The sequence below is a fragment of the Podarcis gaigeae genome, assembly GCF_964106915.1.
Source record: "Podarcis gaigeae genome assembly, chromosome: 16".
Taxonomy (NCBI): domain Eukaryota; kingdom Metazoa; phylum Chordata; class Lepidosauria; order Squamata; family Lacertidae; genus Podarcis; species Podarcis gaigeae.
Genome location: NC_139693.1, coordinates 25,918,219 through 25,940,970, shown reverse-complemented (window position 1 = coordinate 25,940,970; position 22,752 = coordinate 25,918,219). Strand labels below are relative to the sequence as shown.

The following is a 22,752-nucleotide window of genomic DNA, read 5'->3' as shown; positions in this document are numbered from 1 at the left end:
CAGATGGATGTCCCGGACCCCGCAGACAATTCGATCCGTCAGGGCATTGTCTAAGTCTCGGAACTCGCAGTGCATTGCAGCCTGTCGGAGGGCGCACATCAGATCAATACTTTCTGTACTAAGAAATGCAAAATGACAAGTTACACATGGGTTAAAATAGCAAAGTCCAAGACTAACAGTTGGCCTAAACCACCCCTAAAAGACAGGGCGATTTCAGATTCCAAGAGCTGGTTTGGGGAATTAAAGAGGGCTGCATTGCTGGGTGGCTGGTACTGCATGGAGCATTGAGCAATGTGCTCCTGCTCTTCCTTCACATTCCAGGACGCATTGCCGCGCTGAACATGTTGGCACATGGGACCGAAATCAGCACAGTCCCTTACCTGTGGACAGCCATGTTTGGCAAGAGCATCCGCTACGCAGGTGAGTGAACGGGCCACCCAGATCTGACGGTAAGAGCAAGGCCAAGTCTTCCTCACTGCAGGACTTTGGAGGAAGATCTAACCCTGGCTATTGGCTGCCCTTGCTCGGGCGGTTGTACAAGTTCCTCCCCCTTGCAATAAATCAGTGTTATCTCTTTTTTCATTTCCCAGGCCATGGAGAGGGGTTTGATGATGTCATAATTCAGGGGGACTTGGATGAACTGAAGTTTGTGGCGTTTTACACCAAGTAAGTGCTGCTTTGTCTTTCCAAAGATGCAGCTGCACCCATGTTAAGTAAGGATGGGCATTTGCAAAAAGTGCTGGCTGTGCTCCACTTAGTGGCATTCCATGCATCCGCAACACGAGTCAGCAGCGTAATGCAGCAAAAAAAAAAGCTAATGCAGTTCTAGGTTGCATCAACAGAAATCTAACGTCCATCAAGGGAAGTAATAGTACTGCTCTGTTCTGACCAGGTGAGACCCTAGCTGGAGTCTTGTGTCCAGTTCTGGCAACCCCAGTTTCAGAAAGATATTAACAAATCAGAGTGTGTCCTCATAAGAGTGACCAAGTTGATCAAAGGGTTTGGAAACCAAGCCTTATGAGGAATGGCTATGGGAGCTGGGTAGGTTTAGCCCGGAAAAGAGAAGACTGAGAGGTGATATGAGAGCCATTTTCAAATATCTGAAGGGATGTCACATGGAGAAAGCTCGTTTTCTGCTTTTCCAGGGAGTAGGACCAATGGATTCAAATGACAAGAAAGGAGACTCCAAAAGGGGTCAGTAACCTTTTTCAGGCGTGGGCAGGTCCACCATCCCTCAGACCATGTGGTGGGCCGGACTATATTTTGGAAAAAAATATGAGCAAATTCCTATGCCCCACAAATAACCCAGAGATGCATTTTAAATAAAAGGACACATTCTACTCATGTAAAAACATGATGATTCCCGGGCCGTCCGCAGGCTGGATTGAGAAGGGCCAGGTCCGGCCCCCGGGCCTTAGTTTGCCTACCCCTGAACTGAACATTAGAAACAAAGGTGCCAGCTTGCCTCCTGCATTGGGGGGGGGGCATCACATGACACGTCATGTGATGTCATGTGATGCATCCGCCCTAGTGGGTTGTGCAGCGGGGAGATGGAGGCGGAACCATCGCATGCTCCACCTCCCCATCTAATGTCATGTGAGGAGAAGGGGCGGAGCTCAGTGCTTGGCTCTACCGCTGGGCCTCCTTCTCCCCATGGCATATGGGGGGGTGGGATACACGGAGGAGGGCAATCTTCGCCCTCGCTCATCCCAGCCCCCTCCTGGCTCCCAGGTGGAGGCTGGGGTGCACAGAGGGTACCCAACTGTGACAGGGGATGTCGGCCCCCACAATATTGAGAGGGCTGGGTTCCCTGATTCAAAATATTGAGGGGGCTAGAGCCTCTAGCGCCCCTATACCTCGCACCAGTGATTAGGAAGACCTTTCTGATGGTAAGAGCTGTTCAGCAGTGGAATGGGCTCCCTCAGAAGGCTCTCCTTCATTGGAGATTTTTTATTTTTTTGTATTTTTATTAAAGATTTTATTGATTTACAGAAGTACGTGTAATGTCTCTCTCTTGTATTTTTTCCCCATAACATTTTTACAAATCAGTTTCATTTGTTGAGACATTAGGACGAAAAGGGGGAGAGGGGTGGAAGATGGGTGGGGGTCGGGTGGCGATGTTTCTATTTTGCTTAGTGTATGTAGGGTTTGGTGTCAGCGTTGCTTGTGCAGGTTCTCTGCTGTTCACTTGTGTTCCTTTGGTGGTGAGAGAGGTTGGGGTTGGCCTCCTTTGTTTGTGATTGGCTGTGGTGATCTTTGTTTTCATGTGTGAGTGGGGTGGGTGGGTGTTTTGGATCAGGTTAGCCATATTGATTTGTATACTGTTGGTGGATTGCTGTCATTGCCTTGTTGGGCTGTGTATGTGATAAAGAGGAGCCATACCGGGGTGAAGGCATCTTCTTCTGTTTGTCTCCCTTCATTGGAGATTTTAAGAAGAGGCTGGGTGGCCATCTGTCAGGGATTCTGTGATCTCGACCTCTCCTTCTCCATCAGCCTCCAAATCCTCACATCTTTCGTTGCAGGAATGAAGAGGTGCTTGCCGTGGCAAGCATGAACTATGACCCTCTGGTCTCCAAGGTTGCAGATGTCATGGGAGCCGGCAGGGCCATCCGGAAACGAGATGTGGAGTAAGTTGCAACCGCCAGTTTGAGACCGGCCTTTCCCTCAAAGTACCCACTGGTTGGTTTCCTTTCTTTCCTCATTGAAAAGTTGATTGACAGCCCAAAAAGTAAAAGGGGGTTTCAAGTGCTGATCCACTACCAAGTTTTAAAGGGCATCAATCTGGTCTGGGCTGTCTGTGTCCCACAACTGCCCCACAAACAGAGCATAATGCGGGGTACAGGCTGCAGCATCTGGGGAATCTTGTCATTCATTTTAAATGCAAGGTTCTAGTCCTCAGTTTATCTACTTGCACTTTGACATGCTTTCGAACTGCTAGGTGGGCAGGAGCAGGGACTGAGCAATGGGAGCTCAGCCCGTCGTGGGGATTCGAACCGCCTTCTGATTGGCAAGCCCTAGGCTCTGTGGTTTAACCCACAGCACCACCGCAGAGCCTAGGACTTGCCAATCAGAAGGTTGGCGGTTCGAATCCCCGCGACGGGGTGAACTCCCGTTGCTCGGTCCCTGCTCCTGCCTACCTAGTAGTTCGAAAGCACGTCAAAGTGCAAGTAGATAAATAGGTACCACTCCGGCGGGAAGGTAAACGGCATTTCCATGCGCTGTTCTGGTTCGCCAGAAGTGGCTTAGTCATGCTGGCCACATGACCCGGAAGCTGTATGCCGGCTCCCTCGGCCAGTAAAGCGAGATGAGCGCCGCAACCCCAGAGTCGGTCACGACTGGACCTAATCATCAGGGGTCCCTTTACCTTTACTAGTCCTCAAGCTTGTGAGTATCAGACGAAAATTTTACCTGCCGCTTCTTTGCTTTTCTGGCAGAGCTCTCATCCATTTCCCACTTGTGAGGCAGGTGAATCCCCCCCCCCCAGGAAATGGATGTAGTGATATTGGGTGGGGGGAGCTCACTTCCTTGATCAGCATTGGGTCAGCACTGAGTGAAATATCAGGAGCTAGGTTGGCTGATTTTCCAGTAGGAAGATATGAGCTTTATTGCCCTGTTTTGAAAAATTCTCTTTCTTCCTGTGAGCAACGGTTACTGAATAAACTTTGGGGGAACACCCCACACCAATATGTATCTTGCAAAACTTTTAAAGTGGAAGCCAAGATTATCAATATTATAAGCTCAGAATTTGGCCTATAATGTTGATAATTTCCACTTGAAAAACAAAGCCAGGTTTCTAGCCATTACGGTTGTAGCGGGAAGCCAGAGAAGTGCACTAGCTCTGTGCAGGACTTTAAATTTTTTAGAACTGAGGAAGAATATGTAGTCCTGAGTGTGAGCTGTGAAGCCGGTCAGTCCCTCTGGTAGCAAATATTGAGTGTCTTCTCTCCTTTCTTACTTTCTTTCTCTTTCTCTTTCTTTACTGCTGCAATTTAAGGCTCTTCATCCGCTATGGCAAGTAGGTATATTTTAGTCAGTGTCTCTTCAGCTTGCTAGTTTGGGGGAGTTGTTCTCTTCCCCCAACCCAACTTTCGCTTTTTAATCTGTTTAAATCAGTGGTTTTCAAACTTTTGGGGGGGTCGCTGCTCCCTTGCTTCCACAAGCTCACCCCCCAGTGCCCCCTACCATGCCCTATAAAAATGATTATTCACAACAGCAGTTTGGACGACCCACTGAGGAAAATGATAGAATAAAATTCAAAATGGTAAGGATTAAGTGCATGTTCATTCAAGATTCAATTAAAACTATTTGGTTTAATTCATAAAATAGATGAATTTGATCCAGTGATACATTAGTAGGAACTTTCTGGCACTAAGAGCCGTTGGACAATGAAACGGATGACTTCAGAAGGTGGTAGACTCGCCTTCACTGGAGAGGAAGTTTAAAAACACTCTGCAGCAGCAGCAGCAGCAGCAGCAGCATATGTGGATTATAGGTTGTTAAACCCTTTTGCTTATCCTGATTCGTCTGCCTTAAAACTCTTGCCCCTCCCTCTACCTCTCTAGTAATGAACAGACCACACACTCTTAAGTAAGTTTAAAAGCTTTACTTACTAAATCCAAAGGTCTGATTCATGCATTGTTCCATGCAGCACCCAAGTTACTCTTGGGCACAAAATACACAATATAGTTTCAGATATGCTGTCAAGTTCAGACATGTTCGCTCTGGTCCATGGCAGGAAGAGAAGTGAGAGAAAGGAAGAGAAAACAGCTTTACTTCCTCCCTCATGGAGGAGAGGGGTCATGACCTAGCTAAGTCTAGGAACAGAAATCTATGGTCTTAACCCCTTCATGCACTAACTAGCGCTCGTGTATAGTTATGTTTGACTGCAATTTCCCACACCTTCCAACTCGACAGGTCTATTTCTATGATTCTTTGCTCTTTGTGCTTTCAGTCTGCTTCACAAACATTGCCTTCCTCCACTCCAAGATTTGTGCAGCTGGTTTGGGAGTTGAGGAAGTATTCCTACAATGATCCTGTTTTGTTTGTTGGTTTTGTCTTTCCTGTAGAACTGGAGACATGTCCTGGCTAACTGGAAAGGGCTCCTAACCTCCCCAGAAATCACTGGCTTCCTACAGACCCTGCAGTCACCAGAGGGCAAGATGCCACACACCTTTCTCCAGTGACTTTGACAAACCTGGCACTGTTTCCATAACCATTCTCTTCCTACGCCTTCCAAGGGCCCCATTCATGCTGAGATCAACTGCTGTGGCCTCAGAGTGGCTTAAACACACCCTCTCCCTGGAGCAACCGGAAGGAAAAGGGGCCACTTAGGGGTTCATTGAGTTGCTACGGCTATCTAGGGCCAAGTCAGATAAGTGCCGTGAAGTCAGAGGAGCCGTGGGGTGGGGTGGGGGAGAGGAAAATGTGGGTCATACCTACATGCTTGCTTGGGAGCAGAGTGGAGAGCTGGTGGACCTCAAAGGCTTCCCTTTCTACAGGGAGAAATCTCCACGGATTGGTGTTGGCCGCATCCCACAGTGGCTGGCTGCGCTGCTCGCCGTCCACATTCCAACCGCCCTTCCAGTCTACTCCATTGCTGCTGTGGTTCTTTTGAACCACGTCCTTGAGGCACTTCCTGCAGGCCCGTTAAGCCGTCTTCCTTTATGCGAGCCACAAACGTGTGTGTGTGTGTGTGTGTGTGTGTGTGTGTGTGTGTGTGAGAGAGAGAGAGAGAGAGAGAGAGAGAGAGAGAGAGAGCGAGCAGCGATCAAAGGGAAACTAATATGGAGGATTGGCTCACCTTTCTATGTTCCCTTTGGAACAGCTTTGCCCAAGCCTGCTGTGCCAAAGATCTGTTGGTCTTTTGCATAGGGATCGGGGGGGGGGGGGAGGGTGTCTGATTCAGTTCATGTTTCAAGGCGAACGTACCCAATTTGCACATTCTGAAAACAGCAGGTGAACCGAACCGCAGCCATCTTTCAAAATTTGCCCTTCTCTGAATTTTGCAATGCAGTTCTCCGGTCAAGCGCGGAAATCCATAACTGTGCATAAACATGCATATATATTAGAGGAAATAACACACAATAATGCATTGTGTTGCAAAAACCAAACACACGAATCTTTGCAAAAACCGGATGCATGAAGCAAAATTGCATAATAGAACGTTGCGTGAAAATGCTGGCAAATTTTCACAAGGACTTAAGGAACAGCAACACAACCACTTGTGGACTGGTGTGGAGATATGGCAAACTCCACTCAAAACTGGAAAATGAGGAACTGAAATGGACAGATTCACCTATCCTTAGTGGGATCCATGTCCCCCCCCCCGCATTTCCTCCCCTTGCAGCAAGCCCTCTCTTGCCAAGCCTAGCTGTGCCCGCTCTCTGCCGTTCTTCCGGAATGCAGAAGAGGCACAGGACCCAGCTTCCAGATCACTGCAACCTTTTCTTTCCTTTTGTTTTGCCTTAACCAGGTTTCTAGCCCCTAAGGATTGCCAAGATGTGCTTGAAAGAGTGCCAGAAGTCAGAGAGGTTGGAGGAGCAAGCGAGGGGAAGGGTCAGCAGCCTTGGTCACCCTCCAAATTAGTACGCCAGAATAAATTCTGCAATGCAATAATGCACGTGTTCCTCTGGCATGGTTTATTCAGAATGCAGAACTGTCTCTTCTCCTTGGCACGGGGTGTCGATTTTCTTTTTGCAATGGGCAAAACAAACCCCTGAGTTATCACCTTGCTCATCAGGGGACAAGGGGATCCGAGGGTGATAGAGGCAGGCTGCCCCTCCTAATAATCCAGCCCATCAAATCCTAGAATTGTACAGCTGGAAGGGAACTTGAGAGTCATTTAGCCCAGCCCCCTGGAATGCAATTTCCTAATTCAGGGCAATCGGCTGTATTTTCTAGGAACCAGCAGCCACCATTTCCTTGCAACTCAGGGGCGGTGGAGGAGAACGTCACAACAGAAATGAGAGGGCCGTCATGGGTGTCAACACCAAAGTGGAAACACTTTGAAACCTGAAACTCCAGGTTCTCTTCGTGTGGCTGGAACATGCTAAATTTCTTTCCCCAAGCACCAGGTGAAGTTGCAGCCGAAGCTCCTCCTCAAACAGGACTAGCCCCTTGCCAGACTTCGATGTTCCTCGCCACTAGCAGGGTTGCCAATCATAGGCCTTCCATCTTCCACCTTCCTGACAGAGGCCTGGGGTGCTTTAGAACTGCTTGCAGGCAGAAATTCTGCCACTGTGATGGGTGTTTTTTGTTTTGTTTCTGGCGCTGTGGGGCTGGAGGAACAGGAAGCACCTGTTGAGTTCATGCGGGTGTTTTCTGAAGGGTGAAAAGAAATGCTGACTGGATTTTGCCCGCCCTGCGTTTCAACTGCCCACATTCGCTTGCGTTTCACTCGCTTTGCCACAGGACGTCATGCAAAATAAATTAGCCATCTCATGTTTTGCCCTCTTCCCGCACCCACCTAGGTTATTAATAAACTCATGTATTAAACCACAAGGCTTTTGTGATAACTGCTCTGGATTGTGTGTGGATGCTTCGGCCAAAAATAGCCCCCTCCTAGGGTTGCTACCGTATTTTTTTGCTCTATAAGACGCACCAAACCACAAGATGCACCTAGTTTTTGGAGGAGGAAAACAAGAAAAAAAATATTCTGAATCTCAGAAGCCAGAACAGCAAGAGGGATCACTACGCAGTGAAAGCAGCAATCCCTCTTGCTGTTCTGGCTTCTGGGATAGCTGCACAGCCTGCATTTGCTCCATAAGATGCACACACATTTCCCCTTACTTTTTAGGAGGGAAAAAGTGAGTCTTATAGAGCAAAAAATACGGTACCTTTCTTTTCACTTGCCCTGTTCTTCTGCCTTTAAATTCTGCCTGATTTAAGCAGGGCAAATGTATTTCCCTGTTATTTAATGCTGGAGGACAGGGAAAAGCTTTCTGAATTATTTCCTATAGGGAGAGTGTGGGGTTCCCCCCCCTTCAGTTTGCTTTTCGATGTGAACATAAATCTCACTTCCCGAAACACTTTGTGAAATGACGCACACATCTTCCAATGTTGCACCTCTCTGAATTTTTTGCGAAGCAATTCTCTGGGGGGAAATGCCTGGGGTTTTTTTTAAAGGAAAGGGGCTGTGCTGTTTTTATTACCAGTATTTTTAAAAATATTGCTTTAATTCTATTAGGGTTTATTCCATTTTTAATGATTGATATGTTTTTAGCGTTTTGTATTTTATCTGTGTTCTTTTAATTTGTGTAAGCTGCCTGGAGTCCTCAGCTGGGAAAAAGCTGGGTATAAATAAATATAATAATGATGATGGTGATGGTAACCCAGAAATGTTCACAAATATGCATGTACTAGGGGGACGCATGCCACAAGTTGCATACGTTAGTGAAACCAACAATGCAAAAATGCATTATATCAGAGAAAAAAGCTTGCAAAGAAGTATTTATTAGAAGAAAACGTGCAGTAACGTGCTGATTAATTTTCTTGAGAACTTTTTTTTCTTTAGCAAAAAAGTTGCAACCGAATGCAGAAATGTGAACTGAATGCAAGCCTGGGAAACTAAGAAAAAAACTGAAACTGAATCACCTATCCCTACTGGGTTGATCCAGTACAATTAAGAAAGTAAGAAGAGTCCTGCTGGATCAGGCCCATGGCCTATCTGGTCCAGCATCCTGTTCTCACTTTGGCCAGCCTGATATCTGTGAAAAACTGGCAAGCAAAATTCGAGTCCTCCTGTGGTTTCCAGCAACAGGAATTCAGAAGCATTGCTGCCCCAAGTGTGGAGGCAGAGCATAGCCATCATGTTTAGTAACCATCGATAGCCTTATACTCGAAAGAATTTGTCCCATCCTCTCTTAAAGTCATCCAAGCGGGTGGCTATCACTGTCTATTGCAGGAAGCGAGTTCCTCAGTTTAACTCTGTCCCACATGAAGGACTTCCTTCCTTTCAGATAAACAACTATCTGACTTTTAGAAGACATCTGAAGGCAGCCCTATTTAGGGAATTTTTTAGTGTTTGAGGTTTTATTGTGTTTTTAGTACAGTGGTACCTCAGGTTAAGTACTTAATTCATTCCAGAGGTCCGTTCTTAACCTGAAACCGTTCTTAACCTGAAGCACCACTTTAGCTAATGGGGCCTCCTGCTGCCGCCGCATTGCTGGAGCATGATTTCTGTTCTCATCCTGAAGAAAAGTTCTTAACCTGAAGCACTATTTCTGGGTTAGCAGAGTCTGTAACCTGAAGCGTATGCAACCTGAAGCGTATGTAACCTGAGGTACCACTGTATTCTGTTGGAAGCCGCCCAGGGTGGCTGGGGAAACCCACCCAGATGGGTGGGGTATAAATTAATTAATTATTATTATTATTATTATTCACAGCCACCTTCAGATGTCTTTGGAAAGTCATGCAAATTGGTTATCTGCTGGGAGGTGATTCCACAGGGTGAGTGCCACTACCGAGAAGGCCCTTTGCCTGGTTCCTGTAACTTCACATCTCGCAGAGGGAACCTCCAGAAGGCCCTCGGAGCTGGACCCCAGTGTCTGGGCTGAACGGTGGGTGTGGAGACATTCCTTCAGGTTTACAGGACTGAAGCCATTTAGGGCAGCCTTTCTCAACCTGTGGGTCCCCAGATGTTGAACTACAACTCCCACCACCCCTAGCTAGCAAGGCCAGAGCTCAGGGATGATGGGAGTTGTAGTCCAACAACATCTGGGGACCCACAGGTTGAGAATCACTGATTTAGGGCTTTATAGGTCAGCACCAACACTTTGAATTGTGCTCAGAAACATACTGGGACCCAATGTAGATCTTTCAGGACCGGTGTTATGTGGTCTCGGCGGCCACTCCCAGTCACCAGTCTGGTGCCTGCATTCTGGATTAGGTGTGGTTTCTGAGTCACCTTCAAAGTTAGCCCCATATATAGCACATTGGTGTACCCCAAATGGGAGATAACCAGAGCATATTCCTTTTCTCCTGGATCCCTGTTAAAATCTGTGCTGCAGAGCTTCACATTTGCGGGATCTGCCCTTTACCAGCAGCTGGAACAGATTGGCTGTGTTTATCTCCGCGCTGTGAAAATCTTCGTGGGCTCATCGCTGCAGATCTAGCTATTCTTAAAGACACAAGAGCAGAGCAGGCTTTCTGGGTGTTGAGATCCACAATTTCATCACAAGAGGTTTACAGCTGGGCTGGGCAGACTTCTGGGTCCCAGAATCCACTTGTTTTTGGTTTTGCTAGCGTCCAGGAATCTTATCAACTGGAGTCATATGCAAGGCAAGCAGTTTGGAGGGAGGATGTCAGCATACTGGCAGAACGGAGGAATGGGGTGCCTCTGAGCATGCACTGAGCACAGGAATTTGTTTTCAGTTCCAAAACTGGGTTCAGAGTCCTATCACTCAAAAAGACATTCCTGGTTTCAAGCTTTCTTCATCTCAGCAGCCTGATTTGGGAGAAGAAAAGAGTCTTTTGGGGGGGGGGTCAGGTTTATTGTTGAAAAGTTATTATTGCACATTCCCCCAAGAGTGACCAGTAGATTAGGAGATCCCAATCTACTTCTGTCATGGCCTTGCTTTACACATTGCAGAAGTTCCCTGCTCCGAGGATCTGGCACACTAAAATTTAAAGCAGAAGATCACCTTAAACTACATCTTAAACTACCTTAAACTACAACTACCAACAACCCCAGCCAGCCCTACCAATTACCTACCAGGCTAAGGGGTTGGATTCTGGTTTATAAAGGCCTGTACAGCTCAGGACCAAGATACCTGAAATATCACCTCAGCCCTTATATACCCAGTCGATCTGCGAGTGAGGGGCTCCTGCTGACAACATCTTATCAGGAGGTTTTCTCCTCACTGAAACAGGGCCTTTAGTGTGGTGGCACCAACCCTTTGAAATTCCCTTCCAATAAATATTAGGCCCCCTTTGTCTTCTCAGTGCCTGCTTGAAAGCATTCCTCTTCCAACAAGGCTTTTCAGTAGAGATCTCTTCCCTGTCAACATCTGTGTTGGAATTTTTAGATGTTTTAATTGTTGTTGAAAACTTGGGCTCCTTTGGGAGGAAGGTCGAGGAAATAAACAACTACAGTTGTACCTCGGGTTACAGATGCTTCAGGTTACAGACACTTCAGGTTACAGACTCCTCAAACCCTGAAATAGTACCTCGGGTTAAGAACTTTGCTTCAGGATGAGAACAGAAATTGCACAACCCCGGCGCAGCGGCAGTGGGAGGCCCCATTAGCTAAAGTGGTACCTCAGGTTAAGAACAGTTTCAGGTTAAGAATGGACCTCCAGAACAAATTAAGTTCTTAACCCGAGGTACCACTGTATCTGACTTTTAAAAGACACCTGAAGGCAGCCCTGTTTAGGGAAGTTTTTAATGACTGACTTTTTAATGTATTTTTAATGTTTTGTTGGCCCAGCCCGGTGGGCGGGTTATAAGTAATAAACTGTTGTTGTTACTGTTATTGTTGTTATTAAATAAATAACAGCCCGGGAGACTTCTGCATCACTTGCTAAGATCCATAGGCAGAAAGTGCTCATAAAGGCATAGGAGTTGGCAACATCTCTCCAAAAATGCACTAGAAAAGGGGCAAAGAAAGATGTGACAACCTTACCCAGGAAACTTTTGGGTTTTCCCCTCCTCCCAGCACAGCCGGATTAACCTCCACCAGCCATATGTCTGAGTGACAGCTGTGCTGCCCAGCCTCCTAATGCAATTAGCAGATCTTCTTTCCTAGCGCTGCCTGATTCAGGTCAAGAGCAGCAGGGTGGGTGGGGGAACAGAGGGCGACCCCCCCATGCATTGGGGGTGATGGCCCTGCAGACTCCGTTGCCTCCCAACCTGCGGAGGGGGCTGACAACTTTCAGCGGGTCCCTCTTCATCAACAACAAGACTGGCGACTGCGGTCTGGCACAGAGCTACCACCCAGGTACGATGAATTTGAGGAGTGGGCTTTAGTAAGATTTGGGAAAGCTTTTAACCATGGGTAAGCAAACTAAGGCCCGGGGGCCGGATGCGGCCCAATCGCCTTCTCAATCTGGCCCGCAGACGGTCCAGGAATCAGCGTGTTTTTACATGAGTAGAATCTGTCCTTTTTAAAAAAATCGCATCTCTGGGTTATTTGTGGGGCCTGCCTGGTGTTTTCACATGAGTAGAATGTGTGCTTTTATTTAAAATGCATCTCTGGGTTATTTGTGGGGCAAAGGAATTCGTTCATTTTTCTTTCTTTCCAAAATATAGTCCGGCCCATAGCTGTCAACTTTCAGATTTGAAAATAAGGGATCAGCAGCCTCACCGGTCCCGGGGACAGTCCAAGGGCTATCTAACAATCCGGGATAGCAGTGGGAAGCAGCGGGAAATGGCGCTGGAATAAGGGAATTTCCCGCAAAAAAAGGGAAGGTTGACAGCTATGGTCCGGCCCTCCACAAGGTCTGAGGGGCAGTAGACCGGCCCCCTGCTAAAAAAAGTTTGCTGGCCCCTGCTTAACATTGAACTGGGGCAAACAAGGATTCCAATGCAAACCCTTCCCAAGGGGGTGGTCTCCATGGCTGTAGCTCAGTGGCAGAGCATCTATTTACAATTTTATGATTCTACCATTCTGTGGTTCTATAGTTTATTTTATCTGATTTAATATTTGGAATAATAAAATCGTAAGAGTTGGATGGGACCACAAGGGCCATCTAATTCCAGCTCCGTCCCCCCCCCCCCATGCAGGAATCTTTTGCCCAACATGAACCCACAGCCCTGACATTAAGTGTCTCATGCTCTACTGGCTGAGCTATCTCAGGAATGTGTTCTGCTTTTCCAGCAACAAATGTTGAGCTCAAAGCGGCTCACAACAGCATTGAGAACAACAAACACTGCAATCGCTATAACAGCAAAACAAGACAGCATATTATGAAAGCCAAGAGCAGAAGCAAATTAAACTGTTGGACTATGCCGAAATGGCAAAAACTGACCGGAAACTTTAACAAAGAATGGAGGAAATTTTATAATTTATCTTGGAGACCACTGTAAGCAGATGAAAACATTAGCAGGATTGCAACAACACTTGTAAGGAAACAAGTACTAGGGAGAAAATGGAGTTATATAAAGTATGGACTATTGAAAAAGATGCAGTAGAAAAGGTTTAATAATAGGACCCACTGAAGGGAAGGTGGGAAATCCAGAGATTCAGGGGAATCTTTAAATGTGTATGTGTATGGTTGTATTGTTATAATTTTATATTTGTATAATCAAATAAAAATGATTTTAAGAAAAGAAAGAAAAAAAGAAAGCAAAGAGCAAAAGCACAAGAAGAAGAAGAAGAAGAAGAAGAAGAAGAAGAAGAAGAAGAAGAGGAAGAAGAAGAAGAAGAAGAGTTTGGATTTGATATCCCGCCTTTCACTCCCCTTCAGGAGTCTCAAAGCGGCTAACCATCTCCTTTCCCTTCCTCCCCCACAACAAACACTCTGTGAGGTGAGTGGGGCTGAGAGACGTCAGAGAAGTCTAGCCCCAGGTCACCCAGCAGCTGCATGTGGAGGAGCGGAGACGCGAACCCGGTTCACCAGATTACGAGACTACCGCTCTTAACCACTACACCACACTGGCTCAAAGCAAATTCATCAAAACAATTAATATGATTTAATAAATTGGTTTTGATTCAGTTCAGTTGAATACAATTCCTATATACCGCTTGATATACAACACTTCAAAGCGGTTTCCGAAAAGAATGAAATTACTGGTTAGAAGCAGCTGTTTAAAACATTCAAAAATAACAATAATAAGTCAACAGTAAGTGAAAACCCAGAGTAAAACACAGGTCAGCATTCTACATGTCTGGGTAGGCTTGCCTAAACCAAAACGTTTTTAGCAGGCTCCGAAAAGAGTACCGGGAATATGCCTACTTGATGTCAATCGGCAGGGAGTTCCGAAGTGCGGTTATCACTTAAAAACCTGTAAAAGTGCTAGTTCTGCAGATCAGAGCAGTTGAGTGGGGAATGCATGGGGCAAGGTGGTCTCGTAGGGAAGCTGTAATCCAAACCAAGTTGACGTTTATAGGGGTGGGATATAAATTCGGCAAGTTAAAAGCTATGCAAGAGCCTCTGGTTGTTTCACAGTCATTTTTAATTGTATTAACTGCCGACCTTGTATTCAACCTTTGGGCAATCCCTTGGCAAGGTGCCTTATCCAAAGCTCTAATGAGAAAAAACACAGCGCCACTGGCAAAACGAGTCCAGACGAGGCTGTTTTCTCCCTGAGATGCTGCTGCAAACTTTTGGCGTCTTTTCCAGACCACACGGTGCTTTCCAGTCTGCCGTTACAGATGATGCTGTACTTCAATGCCTTCTTCTCCCCGTTCTGGTGCCTGTCGGAGGGGGTCATGCTGGAACTGAAGGTAGTCAGGGTCCCCCCCCCCTTTTCTTTGTACGTTTCCGAGCACAATTCAAAGTGTTGGTGCTGACCTTTAAAGCCCTAAATGGCCTCGGTCCAGTATACCTGAAGGAGCATCTCCACCCCCATCATTCTACCCGGACACTGAGGTCCAGCACCAAGGGTCTTCTGGTGATTCCCTCACTGTGAGAAGCCAAGTTACAGGGAACCAGGCAGAGGGCCTTCTCGGTAGTGGCGCCCGCCCTGTGGAACGCCCTCCCACCAGATGTCAAAGAGAACAACAACTACCAGACTTTTAGATGACATCTGAAGGCAGCCATGTTTAGGGAAGCTTTTAATGTTTGATGCATTACTGTATTTTAATATTGTGTTGGAAGCTGCCCAGAGTGGCTGGGTATAAATTTATTATTATTATTATTATTATTATTATTATTATTATTATTATTAACCTGAGCTGTTGTTTGGCTGAAGAACATCTGCCTTACACGTAGAAGGAGGAGACCCCAGATTCAATTCCTGGCATCTCCAGGTGGGGAGGGACAGACCAGCCTGAAACCCCAAAGCTGTTGGGGTCAGGTGTTTTTTTGGGGGGGGGTGTCATCTTTTAGAGTGTTGTTTGTGCTGTACTTTTGTACTGTTTTATTGTTGTTAGCCGCCCTGAGCCCGGCTTCGGCTGGGGAGGGCGGGATATAAATAAAATTTATTATTATTATTATTATTATTATTATTATCTGCTGAACATTCTTTAGCTGTGATTCCCTGCATTGCAGGGGGTTGGACCTGATGACCCTAGGGTCCCCTTCCAACTCTAAAATCCCATCTTTCTAAGTTAGATGGAACAGGACTGTTCTTTTCACCTAGTTCTCTCGCTTTCTACCCTCCTTTCAGTATAGCCTACTGCCCACTTACTATCAGTTCCTGCTGGTCAGTGCATACCTGATGATCATCTCAGCCGAAGGCCTGCGGCTCTACCTGGGGTTTATCGGAAATCTGCAGGAGAAGGTAAGGCCTCAAGGCAGGGATGACGAAACAAGTGTGGCCCTCCAGACCTCTTTGCCTGGCCCCCAGGATTTTCTCCAGGCCACTCTCCTCTCTTCTTTACATCCTCCTCCTCCTTCTTTTTAAAGTTTTTTTTTATTAACAATTTCAACATATCAAAATATCAGATCATATTCATTATTTTCCCCCTCCCCATCAAGCCCTCCCCCCAGACTTCCCTCCGCTCCTCTCTCTGATTTTTCAACACAAATGCATACTGTGAAATTGTAGAAATCCTTATATTATCTATCTGCTATGTTAACAATCAATAAATTTGTGTATGTTTATTCAAAACCTGCCAAGGAGTCCAATTCATTTTAAATAATTTGTAAAAAGTTCCCATTCTTCTTTGAAGTCACAGTTGTCCTTATCTCGCAGTTTATATGTTAGTTTAGCCAGCTCTGCATAGTTCATCAATTTCTCTTGCCCCTGTTCTTTTCTTCGCACCCTCCTTCAATGTGTTTTGCCTTGCTGGGATGTGGCCTTGAACTCTCTCCAGGTAGGGCTAGAATTTCCCCTATCTAGAACCCAGCATAGCCGTTGCCAGTCAGTGTAGACCATTACACAAAACAAAAGAATTGCCGTGAAAATCCCTGAAACGAGAGGTAATCAACTAAAGAATTGAATAACAAAAATAAAAAGGGGGAAAATAACCTAGAATTAAACAAAGACTTAACGAGATGCCGGCTACAAAACTCTTTTCACTGAACTAATCAGTTTCCTCAGAAGGAAATAAAGAATTTTACACCTTAAATGATTTTCAGCGATATCAAACAAACTCAAGAGCAGGGCTGAGACGCTTCCTTGAGTTTACAAAAAAGGTATAAAAACCTCAGTGACAAGTTTTAAACATAGCTCTATTTAAGAAAACATTATAAACCTTAAATGGTTTTCAATGATTTCCAGCAAACTCAAGAGCAGGGCTGAAACGCATTCCTGATTTTACAAAAATGGTTTTAAGAAAAACTTACAAAGGAATATGAGATAATCTAAGTTTCAAACATACTCAAAAACAGGCAGAAACTAAAAAACAGGGCTGAAGCGCTCCTGACTGCGGATGTTAAAGACTGATACAGAGTGTTTCAAATCACAGGTTGTAAGGTGAAGGAATTCAAACAAAGTGCAGGGTTGCTAAAGTTTGCAAAGAATAACAAGAATAATATTAAACAGAGTTTTAAGAAATTATAAGAAGGAACTGAAGTCAATATAAGAATTGAGACCATAGCTGTCAACCGTCCCTTATTTGGCGGGAAAGTCCCTTATCCCAGCGCCGTGTCCCGCTGCTGTCCCTTATTGATGATGTCCCTTAATTTCCCGGGTTTCAAAGGAAGCAGCTCCTCTCCCTCCCTCCCTGCCAGGGAGGCTCCAACTGTGTTGCTTGGCTGCGTTGCTCACCCAATAAGGAGTCTAAAAACGACTGGGGGGTGGAGCTTGCATGCCTTGTGCCGATCAAATCGGCCACGTTGCCTGGGGACTCGCCTTTGCTCAGCGCTTCCCAGCGGAGAGGTGACGGTGGTTTTCCTTGCTGCATCCCCTTTGCTGGGTTGCTGCGCTGTGGAAACCACCGCTTGAGGCTTCGTTTGGCGGCTGGCTGGGCTTTCTGCCTTTGGCTCGTAGGGGCTCAGAAGTCAAACATACCTGTGCTCTGAAAATCCCTTATTTTGGCTGCTGAGCCCTTATTTTCGAGGCTGCTGGTCCCTTATTTTCGAATCTGTAAGTTGACAGCTATGATTGAGACATCTGGAGGGCCGAGTTTGAGGAAGTCTGGTGTAGGCAATACTGAGCTGGATGGATGGGTACAAGGCAGCTTCCTCTGTTCCTTGGCTCCCGCAGGTCCCGGAACTGGCCGGCTTCGTCCTTCTCTCCTTCCTGATTGAGACGCCCGTCTTGCTGTTCATCCTGACTGACGAGCACATCATCCGCCTGCCGCTGGAGACGGCTGTCCACCTGGTCCTCCTCCTCTTCCTTGCCTCCGAGATTACGGCGGCTGTCTTTGCTCTCAAGGGGATGACCAGGCAGCTAGCCAGGCAGTTCTACCTGAAGCAATTCGAGGAGGGGCCCGGCGGGCTGGGCCCGAGTGCGAGGGGCAGCCAGCAGGGGCCTCGGCTGTCCGTCAGCCCTGACTCCACCCTGCTTTCTGCACAGGGGCGCTAAATGAGTGACGGGCGGGGGGCGTCTTCCCTTTGAGGCGGTGGTCCTCACTGAGGGCCAGTGTTTTGTTGTTGAGTAACATCTGAGAGACCAGAGTTCAAATCCTCACTCGGCCATCCGAAGCTCACTGGGCGACCCCGGGCGAGGCACTGTCTCTCAGGCCAACCTGAGAGCCTCACAGGGTTGTTGTAGGGACTGAACTGAGATGGGGGAAGGCTGTGTATGCTGCCTGGAGCTCCTTGGAGAAAAAGGTGAGATATAAATGCAATAATTATGTTATTTACTGAGTTGAAAAGGATCCAAAATGCAGCAGTCTGATTGGCCCTAGAACAATAGGATTTAGAATGCAGCAGTCTGATTGGTCCTAGAACAATAGGATCCAGAATGCAGCAGTCTGATTGGTCCTAGAACAATAGGATCCAGAATGCAGCAGTCTGATTGGTCCGCAGGAGCCACCCAATCCAGCTCCAGGTGGAAGTGAATCCGCAACCTGATTGGCCTACAGGAGAATCCCGGAATCAGCCAATCACATGGGGCCCATTGTGTAAATAATGTATATAAAGCAGACATTTTGGGGGAACTGGCATTCCTCACTACTATGATCTGAATAAAGAGCATGAAATCCACACTCGACTCTTGAGTATATTTCAAATTAAATAAGAAATAAATATGCAGGCAAACCCTAAAGATGTGGAACTCCCTCCTTACAGTGCTGCGTCGGGCATCATCATTGCACATGATTGATTGCATATCAAAGATGCTCCTCTTTATCCCGGCCTTTGCAAAGCATGGCTACATTTGAAGCTGTTTGATACTTCCACCAAGGTATCCTGGGATGTGTTTGTTTGTTAAGGGTGCTGAGAGTTATGAGGCAAGCCCCTCCCCCCCCTCCCGGAGCTGCAATTCCCAGAGTTCCTTAGGAAGAGGGATTGATTGCTAAACCACTCTGGGAATGTGTGTGTGTGTGTGTTTGTGTGAGTTTTAAACTGTTTTTATTATTGTACATCGCCTTGAGAGGATTGTGTAGAAGGTGATTAATAAACTGACGATGGTGATAATAATAAATTAATTTTATTAATTGACCTGGGACCTGAGTACTTGATGGAGCACCTGTTGTCACGTGCCCCAATACACAGTTTACAGTCAGAGAAAGAGAGAGAGAGACCCTTACAGAATCATAGAATGGGAAAGGGCGCCGAGGGTCATCTAGTCCAACCCGCTGCAGTGCAGGGACCTTCTCATCGTATGTACGCTGAGCACCTTTTCAGGGAGGTGTGGTGGGCTATAAATTTAAATAAACGCCAAGAAAATGCACAAGTTCCCCAAGTAAGTAAAGAAAACCTGCAAGTCCCGTAGCAAAGGGTGAAAAAAGAAGGTTTCATCTAAAAGTGATCTTTAGGCAGAAGAAGGAAAATAAACTGATGTGGCTGATGTGGGGAGGTTTTGATTCCCTCAACAGAAGTGTGGCTGAGAATTATTCCAAGTGGAATCTCTATATCTGAGAGAGGAAGAGAGAGGGGTGGGGTTGATGGGCTTCCCCCACCCTGGTATCTGAGACCATTTATACCAGCCCTCCCCAAACTACAACTCCCAGGGTTGCTGGGAATTGTAGTCCAAAACCTCTGCAAGGCATCTATTTGGGAAAGGCTGCCCTGGGGCTTTCTACCTCTGTGTTGCTGTTTTGGACTACAATTCCCATCAACCTCAGACAGCACAGCCCTGGGCTGATGGGAGTTGTAGTCCAAAACACCTGGTTGGAGGAGTCTGTTTTAAAGAGATACACCAGTTGGACACCAAAGTCTCGGTTTCCTGGAGGGCCAAATGCATTCAAAGCAGGGAGGAGAGATCTTGCCCGTCTGATTGAGCATCTATCCCACATTAGGTCTCTCCTGAGATTTCTTGCCCGTGGTCTGTAGGGCTAGTGTGGCTGTGTCAACTTTGGTTTTCGGTGGCTTTGCCTGGAAAAGTAGAAAAGGGACCATATTAGAAAGGTACTGTGGGCATTGGGAAAAGGTTCAGAAAAGGGCAAGCAAAAGAAGGGGGCTAAAGATAGGTTGCAGTGTTTGGGACTTTTTAGTTTAGAGAAAAGGCACGCAAGACATGATAGAAGGGGACCAAAGCATGCTTGGCAGGGAGACAGCAGATAGAGAAAAGTTTTTTCCCTCTCTCAGAACACCAGAACTCGTGGAGAGCCAATGAAGGTGAATTTTGGACGATTTGGGACAGAGAAGAAGAAGAAGAGTTTGGACTGTGATATGGTTTTATGAAATAATGATATTGGAAACTGCTACATATAACTACTAAGAAACTCAGATGGAAGAGATTTGAGGAAGTCAAATAATATGTTTATGAAGATGGATTTTAATTAATTAATTAAGTTTTAGTTTATGTGGTGATTTGTTGTATTTTATGTTTTATATTCTTTGTACTTTTTCTTTTTTCCGTTTCATTCTTTTCCCTTTATTATTGTTAACTTTTTCTTCTGTTATGTTTATGTATGGAAAATAATAAATATTATTGTGAAAAAGAAGAAGAGTTTGTACTTGATATCCCGCCTTTCACTTTCCTTAAGACAGGCATGTCCATAGTCCATTTCGGGGGCCTAATCCGGCCCTCCGGTCGGTTTAATCCAGCCTCTGTGGCAGTTTATTTCCTGGGTTAAAATCCCACCAAAACCTCAACAACTTCAATCCTAAAAGAAGCTCAACAACTTTGGTTGGCCCTTTGGTCAGCCCCCACGGCCCTTCACTTCATCAAATCTGGCCCTCTTTGAAAAAAGTTTGGACACCACTGCCTTAAGGAGTCTCAAAGTGGCTAACAATCTCCTTTCCCTTCCTCCCCCACAACAAACACTCTGTGAGGTGAGTGGGGCTGAGAGACTTCAGAGAAGTGTGAGTGGTCCAAGGTCACCCAGCAGCTGCATGTGGAGGAGCGGAGACATGAACCCGGTTCACCTCATTACGAGTCTACCGCTTTTAACCACTACACCACACAGCACAGAGTTAAACTGTGGAACTGTCTCCTGTAAGGACCTCCAACTTGGATGGCTTTTAAGTATGATTACACAAATGCATAGGAGATCAGGCTTAATGGAGGCACTGCATGGCTGGAGGCAGCAATTCTTCTGAATACAGTGGTGCCTCGCAAGACGAAATTAATCCGTTCCGTGAGGCTCTTCGTATAGCGGTTTTTTCGTCTTGCGAAGCAAGCCCATGGACAGCTTAGCGGATTAGCGCTATTAGCGGTTTAGCGGCTTTTAGCGATCAGCTGTTAAGCGGCTTATCAGCGGATCAGCTGATAAGCGGCTTAGCGGCTTAGGAAAAGGGGGAAAGGGCGGGAAACCCGCAGGAACTCGCAAGACATTTTCGTCTTGCGAAGCAAGCCCATAGGGAAATTTGTTTTGTGAAGCACCTCCAAAACGGAAAACCCTTTCGTCTAGCGGGTTTTCCGTCTTGCGAGGCGTTCGTCTTGCGGGGCACCACTGTAGCAGTTGCTGGAAACAGCAGGAGAGAGAGGTCTTTTGTGCTCGAATCCTGCTTGTGGATTTCCCATTGAGGCATCTGGTTGGCCACTGTGCAAAGAGGATGCTGGACTAAAGGGGCCATTGGCCTGATCCAGCAGGCTCTTATTGTGTTGTTTTGCTTTTAATCTGCCCCCACGATCTGAGGGCTGTGTTTTAGCGTGTAGAAATGCCTGCTTTTACCAGGTAACAGGTAAAGGACCCCTGGATTAAGTCCAGTCAAAGGCGACTATGGGGTTGGGGCGCTCATCTCACTTTCAGGCCGAGGGAGCCGGCGTTTGTCCATAGACAGCTTTCCAGGTCATGTGGCCAGCAGGACTAAACCGCTTCTGGCGCAATGGAATACCGTGATGGAGACCAGAGCCGAAACACCGCTTACCTTCCCGCCGCAGCAGTATCTATTTATCTACTTGCACTAGAGTGCTTTCAAACTGCTAGGTTGGCAGGAGCTGGGACAGAGCAACGAGAGCTCACCCCATTGCGGGGATTCGAACCGCCGACTTTCAAATCAGCAAGCCCAACAGGCTCAGTGGTTTAGACCACAGCGCCACCTGTGTCCCTCTGCTTTTAGCAGGGACACCCCCCCCCCAACAAAATTAAGTAAAGGCTTGGGGAGCCAGACACCTTCAGACACACAATCCCTCTCAAGATCCCTGACCAGTCGCTGCCAGTCCCCAGGGAGCATGAGGGGCTGCTGAGGTTGCGATTCCCCACAGCGGGACGATGGGGTGTGACAGCGAGTGCTAAATGGGACGGAACCGGAGCATGCAGGCAAGGCAGCAGCAAAGGGATGTTTACAGCAAAGGGCATGGTGGAGAGAGAGGGAATTCAAAGGCAGCCGCATCCACATAAACAAAAGCAAGAGGCCAGATCAGCCCACATCCGATCGCTGTTACCTCCTCGTATTTCTCGCTCCGATAAAATTCGGCTTTCGTATCTAGGTACAGCAGGACGAGGTCGCAAACCACGGCAGCCTAGGATGGCAAGAGTCCAGTATGACATCATTCAGCATCCAGACCAGCCTTGGCCAACATGGCACTCTCTGTTTGTTTGGATCTACAACTCCCATCAGCCCCAGGGGCATCGTACAGCTGCAATGCCAGAGGCTGATGGGAGTTGTAGTCCAAAAGGGCCTTTTTTATTCTACTGGTCATACTTACAGCTCCAAGGAAGGCAGCTCCTGTTCCCAAGTTGACAGCGGTGGGAATAATACTGAACTTCCCAGCCTGAGTAATAAAAAGAGAGTAAGGTATTAGGAGAGGGACGCGGGTGGCGCTGTGGGTTAAACCACAGAGCCTAGGGCTTGCCGATCAGAAGGTTGGCGGTTAGAATCCCCACGATGGGGTGAGCTCCCATTGCTCGATCCCTGCTCCTGCCAACCTAGCAGTTTGAAAGCACGTCAAAGTGCAAGTAGATAAATAGATACCACTCTGGCGGGAAGGTAAACGGCATTTCCGTGAGCTGCTCTGGTTCGCCAGAAGCAGCTTAGTCCTGCTGGCCACATGACCTGGAAGCTGTACGCCGGCTCCCTCGGCCAATAAAGCGAGATGAGCGCCGCAACCCCAGAGTCGGCCACGACTGGACCTAATGGTCAGGGGTCGCTTTACCTTTACCTTTAAGGTATTAGGGGAGGGGTAGTAACTCTGGTGGGGGACACATGCTGT

At 46.9% G+C, this 22,752-nt stretch overlaps 3 protein-coding genes across 8 annotated transcripts in view; 2 read left to right on the top strand and 1 right to left on the bottom strand.

The window, feature by feature from the left end:
* AIFM3 (AIF family member 3) overlaps nt 1-7,500 on the top strand; it is a 52,382-nt gene extending 44,882 nt beyond the window's left edge. For 3 of the 6 annotated variants that reach the window (XM_083717235.1, XM_083717234.1, XM_083717238.1), the window contains 5 exons: nt 322-420; nt 591-666; nt 2,523-2,627; nt 3,995-4,015; nt 5,067-7,500. In XM_083717235.1, the coding sequence (XP_083573361.1) occupies nt 322-420; nt 591-666; nt 2,523-2,627; nt 3,995-4,015; nt 5,067-5,106 (341 nt within the window). In that variant the 3' untranslated portion in view covers nt 5,107-7,500. The remainder of the gene's footprint in view (nt 1-321; nt 421-590; nt 667-2,522; nt 2,628-3,994; nt 4,016-5,066) is intronic. The other 3 variants (XM_083717237.1, XM_083717236.1, XM_083717239.1) reach the window with 1 other exon arrangement.
* A 4,109-nt stretch (nt 7,501-11,609) lies between these two features.
* LOC310833121 (transmembrane protein 17B-like) lies at nt 11,610-19,241 on the top strand. The gene is made up of 4 exons (XM_083715466.1): nt 11,610-11,935; nt 14,280-14,383; nt 15,268-15,381; nt 17,251-19,241. The coding sequence occupies exons 1-4, from the start codon at nt 11,818-11,820 to the stop codon at nt 17,569-17,571; spliced, it is 657 nt and encodes a 218-aa protein (XP_083571592.1). The 5' UTR covers nt 11,610-11,817; the 3' UTR covers nt 17,572-19,241.
* A 66-nt stretch (nt 19,242-19,307) lies between these two features.
* Nucleotides 19,308-22,752, bottom strand: part of P2RX6 (purinergic receptor P2X 6) — a 70,458-nt gene continuing 67,013 nt past the window's right edge. Inside the window, 3 exon segments of the mRNA XM_083717433.1 lie at nt 19,308-19,526; nt 21,985-22,062; nt 22,249-22,314. Coding sequence (XP_083573559.1) covers nt 19,437-19,526; nt 21,985-22,062; nt 22,249-22,314 — 234 coding nt within the window. The 3' untranslated portion in view covers nt 19,308-19,436.

What these genes read in the sequence shown, in the direction of transcription:
- LOC310833121 (XM_083715466.1), top strand. Translation starts at nt 11,818, where the DNA reads ATGGCCCTGCAGACTCCGTTGCCTCCCAACCTGCGGAGGGGGCTGACA. An exon ending in GGGTCATGCTGGAACTGAAG is followed by an intron (nt 14,384 to 15,267) that starts GTAGTCAGGGTC and finishes CCCTCCTTTCAG; the next exon opens with TATAGCCTACTGCCCACTTA. An exon ending in TCGGAAATCTGCAGGAGAAG is followed by an intron (nt 15,382 to 17,250) that starts GTAAGGCCTCAA and finishes TGGCTCCCGCAG; the next exon opens with GTCCCGGAACTGGCCGGCTT.